The sequence below is a fragment of the Pholcus phalangioides genome, unplaced genomic scaffold, assembly GCF_987345545.1.
Source record: "Pholcus phalangioides strain wild (caught in Gottingen) unplaced genomic scaffold, Ppha-v1.0 ptg000007l_1, whole genome shotgun sequence".
Classification (NCBI taxonomy): domain Eukaryota; kingdom Metazoa; phylum Arthropoda; class Arachnida; order Araneae; family Pholcidae; genus Pholcus; species Pholcus phalangioides.
Window position 1 is genome coordinate 51,973,521 of NW_028301600.1, and position 6,275 is coordinate 51,979,795.

At 33.3% G+C, this 6,275-nt stretch overlaps 1 protein-coding gene across 1 annotated transcript in view; it reads right to left on the reverse strand.

The window, feature by feature from the left end:
• Positions 1-6,019, reverse strand: part of LOC149085464 (protein O-mannosyl-transferase Tmtc3-like) — a 195,450-nt gene extending 189,431 nt beyond the window's left edge. The window contains exon 1 of the mRNA XM_089233480.1: positions 5,639-6,019. Within this exon, the coding sequence (XP_089089606.1) occupies positions 5,639-5,707 (69 nt within the window). The 5' untranslated portion in view covers positions 5,708-6,019. The remainder of the gene's footprint in view (positions 1-5,638) is intronic.
• Between the last annotated feature and the right edge of the window lie 256 nt (positions 6,020-6,275).

Below are 6,275 nucleotides of genomic sequence, written 5' to 3' on the forward strand. Positions count from 1 at the left end.
TTCTCTTTTATACGCAAGGGCTCGAGAAGACAATTGCAAACAAGAGAATTTCTTCCATTGAACTCAACGGTAGTGTTTCATTAAATTTTTTATTCATTTGTCCGTTGTAGAGGGCCTTTCGGCTCATATAAAAATGAGTTTTCTAACAAATATCCATTCCGAAAATTACTTCATTCCCATTCCAACTGTGGATATCTCGTTGCTATATCTACTTTTATGTACTATCCAATCATTGAAAACAGTTCAATGATTTTACGGCGCGATTCTTTGAATTCTTTCAAGGCATAGTAGAAAACATTCGTTTTTTGAATATAATGGAAATACCATAAAAATAGTTTGTTGAAAAAATCATGTTTTTATATGCAGAAAGGCAATCTTCATGTCTCTAGTGTTGTATACTTTATTATTTAATTTAAACAGGAAACCTTCACTAACACTGGAATAAATAATAAAAATAAGTAAACGTGTTAAAGCGTAAATAAAAATATTAATCTCAGTTAAAATTTTAGTTGAGTTAATCGACTTGATCAATCCGATTAAAACTCCATTAAATTTTTTCTGAATAGTTTTTAAATTAACTTCAATTACCTTCATTTGTGTTTGACGAAACCAATTACGTGTCTAAACCCTTTTATTACCAAACATTGAAATATCCAGAGGAGAAAAATTTTGTGAGTGGGGGGGGGGGGGGGTTATTACGCTAAATGCTATCTCATGGCAAAAAAAATTATTTTCAATATTTAAAAACATATAGGATGTCGCACTATAAAGAACACGCTGTATTTATATGATTTACATAGATTAGAATAATATAAAAAATGTAATTTATTGTTTGCCAACTTAGTTTTCTATTATAGTTACAGAATGCACAGCAATATGTCTCTTCCGAACGTGGCATTTCCCGCCAAAATGCCAATGTCAAAAACCGTTCTTGTTTGGCTTATCAAGAAATATATACGAGACATGTACCTCTGAGATATTCTGTTGGTAAATATAGAAACTTGATGAACAGCTCATAAGTAAAAATTGAATGTTTAGGAGTTGCTTAGAATCATCAATGCCTAAGAGCTCAAAATATATAAAATGTCTTTACATGAAAAATATAAGAAAACCATGTTTGCTTGAGAGCAACACGGCCAAGTAAAGGGTTATGCTTTCTGGCTACTCCCGCCCCGCCCCTAGGGGAATCCGGGAACTATTTTGTTAATTCGACGAACGAGAGGAATCCTCCCAGCACGAGAGGCTCAGTGAAATCACAACTCGCGATTTTTTAGAACAAACAAAACAAAAAGAGCATAAGCCAAGGTGCATCTGTCACCAAATTAGCAGGAATCAGCATTAAAAGAATTCGTCCCACCTAAACTTGCTCGTCCTCCCGACGGAGAAACTTTATTCGATTCCCTTCGGGCGTTACAATGATTACATCACCCCGAGAAGTAAAGATTTAAACGGGTAATCTTCACTGTCACCGGAATAAATTAAAAATAATGTAATGACACACATGCTATGATGAAATAGACACGCAGAACAAGGACTTCGTTCAAGAGGAAAAAGTTCTATAGCCGATCAAATCAGCGTCTTCGAAACCCAAACGCAGTCCACGTTTACGGCGGTGAGTCTCCATCTTGTGTTTCCAATCACGTCCAGTTTGAACACACGAGGAAGCAGAACAAAATGGGAAAAAACACCAAGCATCACTAAAGAAAAAACCCGTGAATTTCGACACAGTTCGAATCAACGGTGTCAGTTTTACCACCGATATGCTGTTCAGTGTTCCGTGTGGTTGATACTTTGAGGGACACGAGGTGTTGAATGGAAAGAATATTTACTTCTTGGCACAGAAGTTGATTTTTTCCCCTACCTTTACGGTTACCGATTTTTCTTTCGCGAAACTAATCTAATAAAAAATATGAAACCGCAGTCACTTTTTTTTTTTGTCTATAAAAGTATATTATATCTTGAGGGTTTAATTTTTAAAAACTGAGACCCTTAATGCGCTTTAAATTATGTTTCGATAATATATTCTAAAGCAAATTTAACGCGCTAGTCACTGTTTTAAAATTAAATTAGCATTTTCTTTTCGCAAGCATAAAAAAAAATTTCTTCTGCTAATTGAAATTCGATATATTGAAGGTTTAGTATGACTCAAAAATTTTACGGAGTAAAAAATGTTTTGCATAAGTCAACCCTCTAATTAATTTATTGTGAATTTAAAGAAAATATTCAACTGAGTTAATCGATGTACCGTAAATTTGTTAGGGGAAGAAATGTACTTTCTGAGCATAAATACGAAGAGTCATGGAAAAGACGAATAATATATAATTATTGCATTAAGTATTTCATCATAATTTTGTACTACCGTTGTATTGCAACGTTACAAACCAAATTACAATCGATGATCGTTATAACGACCCCCGTGGTCCTACGGAAAACGGACGTTCTATTAGGGAATAGTTATACCGAAGGTATGACAACAATTAACTTGAGAGAATTCCTTATTTGGGTGGATTGAAAAATTATGTTATTCCCTTTGTTACAATAAAAGCAGTTTCCATGAAAATGCATCAGGTTAGAAAATTGAAAACATTAATTTCATGCACGCACGTATCTACCGAAAATCTCAAATATCAGACGTCAAGGTAAAACAAAAACAATTTTGGCAAACGAAAAACACGGATTTTGTGCAGTTCCGAAAAAGGAGTCGGGTAGAGCTGAATTTGAACGTTGTATTGGATTGAATGGTCTTTGTGGGTCGTTATATTGCATAAACAATGATTTATATAGAAATAGGACTTATCGTACCAGTCGCTATAATGGAACGGTCGAAATAACGTATGGTCATTATAACGACTGTCTACTGTATATACTTATTGAAAGTTTCATTACGGGTGAATAATAACGAAATCAATTTTATTCAGCATGATTATAAAAAACATAACCACTATTCATGCGGAATATGTCACAATCACTTTCTATTTCTATCGGTACACACTGAAAGCCATCGGAAGATGGGATTCGAGACCGTGTTTTTACTGGTATCCATTAATTTAATTTCGATCTGTTATTTTTTTTACTTAATGCATGTACTTAATGTATATACCAAGATATACGCTAAGTTTGTCATAAACGTCATTGAAGAAAAACAACATCTGGAAGAAGCACGGGTGTTGATTTCCATAAAAAATTAATTTGGAGTATTTCATTAAAAGAAATCAATCATTCCGATATAAAAAGAAAATTAAATAACTAAATCCCGGTGTAAGTTTTCAACCTCCGAGAAAAAAAGAAATCCAATTTTATGCTTACATCTCCCAAGAAAACTTATAAAAGAGAATAATAAATCGAAACGGAATAAATTATTTTTCACAAAGCAATCTTTTTATATTATTATTCTCTTTTCCATGGCAGTGATGTCAACTTGCGCAGTGGACAAAAATCTTGTCATCTTTCAAACGAACGCAAAGTTTGAATTCTCAAAGAATGACTTCGCCCCTGATCTCGATTTTATTTATTTTTTTAATGAGATATTCTTAATAAAACGAGACGAGGTTCTGCATCATTTCTATTCATTTGCCTCCGAGAAATATATGTGACGTCGCTGACATTCAGCTGGTGAATTCAAATATAAATCGGAAAAAAATCACTCTATTTCGCAAACAATGGCGTCCTCTCCTAATCAGAATTTTTCTGTCGAAAAGAATGCTTTCTGTATATTTATTTTTCTTCAGAAGACGAGTAATACGAGAACATTGGACGCGAAGAATAGTTTCCTTTCCATTGACAGAAACTATTTATCATTTTTCAATTTTACTTGCAGCATAATTAATTGATTTATTCCCGTCTAGTATTGAAAATTTCAACGAAATTAACTATATGTTGGTATAACAACACTTTCAAAATAGAATTTAAATTGAGCAAACATGTTCTCTTGAAATTTGTTATGCAGAATTGACAATTTTAGTTCTGAATTGTACGAAAAGACTACTTTCAAATTATTAAACATGATAAATTCCATGTTATATCCATTAAGTATTGAAATATGTTGCAACAGAGAGAGAAAGAGTAAATTACTGCAGTAATAACTAATAATATTGTACAATATTCAATTAATTTCATTTAAAAATGCGTAAAAATAACGTTCACGAAACATCCCGTGTATAAGCAGAAATTCATTTTTAAAATTCGGTTAAATTCTCAAATTTTTCATGCGTTTTACAGTGCTAACGTTATACCATAATTATGTTGTAACAGGTTATTGCACAATATCAAGTATCATTTATAAAAGTATTCATGTGTGTGTGTGTGTTTATGTATATTTTTACTTTCTTATTTTATGCTACAAATTTATATATCTCAAGAGATCGCATTTTTAAATATGAATATATGGAACCTCGAAATCGCTGCAAATATACGCGACAAAATAACCACATATAGATTCCTTTCTTTTTAAAATGCCAAAATAATAAAGTTTTTTGTAAGAAAATAATAAGTTTTGTTCACGTAAACATATGGCTATTCTGAAAAAGAAATCGGATAATCAAAGAAATTCCGTTTCCTGATATTTTTCCTCTTTTTCATTTCAGAATATCCTAATAATAAATTAGGTAAGCGATATATTTAACGGCTAATTAGAAAAAGATAACTTTCCCGACAGTTGCACAGTTTTCCACGGTAATTTTACTAATGAGTGTACTTTTTTTCCTGGATTGACACGTGTGACGTTATTTCATAAACGCAAACATAAATTTACAAACATAAAAAGATAATATCATGTGTGGTTCATGGTCTAAATTGATTACGAAACCTGAATAGTTTTTTTAAAAAAGTGCTATCACTATTCATGCATGCAGCTACTTACGTCATGGTAAAGTATGAAAGAAAACTAAATATATAAATTAGTAAATATTATCTAAAACCTCGAAATGAATGCAAATCTTAGAAAGATGAAGTACAGAAAATAAGATAAATCACTTTAGTACTATCTTAAACTTGTATCCATACGGATGCAATACGATGGTCATAAATTTTCATCCAAACCAACAACAAAACCTCTGATAATTATTACAAGCCGACACTATCTATAACATATTAGCTTGAAGTAATCTGAAAAGTCGAGTGAATATTAATTATTTGTATTGTTTACTAACGTATCGGAATTGAAAAAAAGTGGAAGATATAACACGCAAGAAACATCTAGGGAATTATCGAAAATTATAGCGATTAAAATACAACGTGACTAATTTTGAAGATTTATGTCCTTACTTCAGTCTTACAGACAAATGAAAATTACTATAGAAAGCCAACAATGGACAATTCAGAATAAATAACGAACCTCGGTGACATAAAATATTTTCTCAGCCACCTCGTTGAACATTTTGCATTTCGTGGCTTTGTATTTGTATTTATTTGTATTTTAAACCAATGCACGAAGATTAATTCATCGTGCGTTTCACTCGACAAAAATTCAAAGCTTCATAATAAATACATGGAAAAGAGGAGAAAAAATTGTATGTGGAAAGAGTACGTTATTTTAGAGAGTCATTTGAAATCGTGATTCTATTTGTTGTATACTTTCTTAGTGTTTGTGAAACAACACGAAAAATAAATAAACTAATTTGTCTAATATGATATAACCTACCGCTCTTCTAGCCGGAGGTCGCCGCATATTCTTAAGTCCCAGTTTGGGCCCTTGTTGATTTTTATGCATGGAGTCACATGCCTAATCCAGCACCAACTTCACAAGATAGATTATGTATATATATATGTATATATATTTTATATGTATGAATATATCTTTTAAGAGATCGAGTCTGAAGATCAGTGTCCGGCGAGTATAAGTATTTTGCCACAGCCGAGTGCGTTGCCGCAGCCGCCGGCCGACAATATAAAGTACAGTTTAGCTTTAAGTAATCTCAACGAAAGCTCGAGCGCTCTCTAGTACTAGAAGAGCAGCCAGTGAGTATTGTGTGCCGCTTGCTTGCTTGCTGCTGTTCTTGAGATGAGCCTTCAACAACCCTTACCTCGCACTAAATTGCTGGCATGACGCACTGCGAGCTCGCTTCTTATGGCCGGCGACGCTGGCGGCAGTGGTGGACGCCTTCTGAACTACCACATCGATTCGAGCCTGCCACGGCTGTAAAGCTCGCGGCTAAAACTTTAATTCAAAAGCTACGCAATATTCGCGGAGTACGTTCGAAGTAGTCAGCCAAAGAATTTCGTTTTTTCGGCTCTTTCTCTTTGAGGGTAGTGTGTGCATTCACCCTTTCTTTCGCACT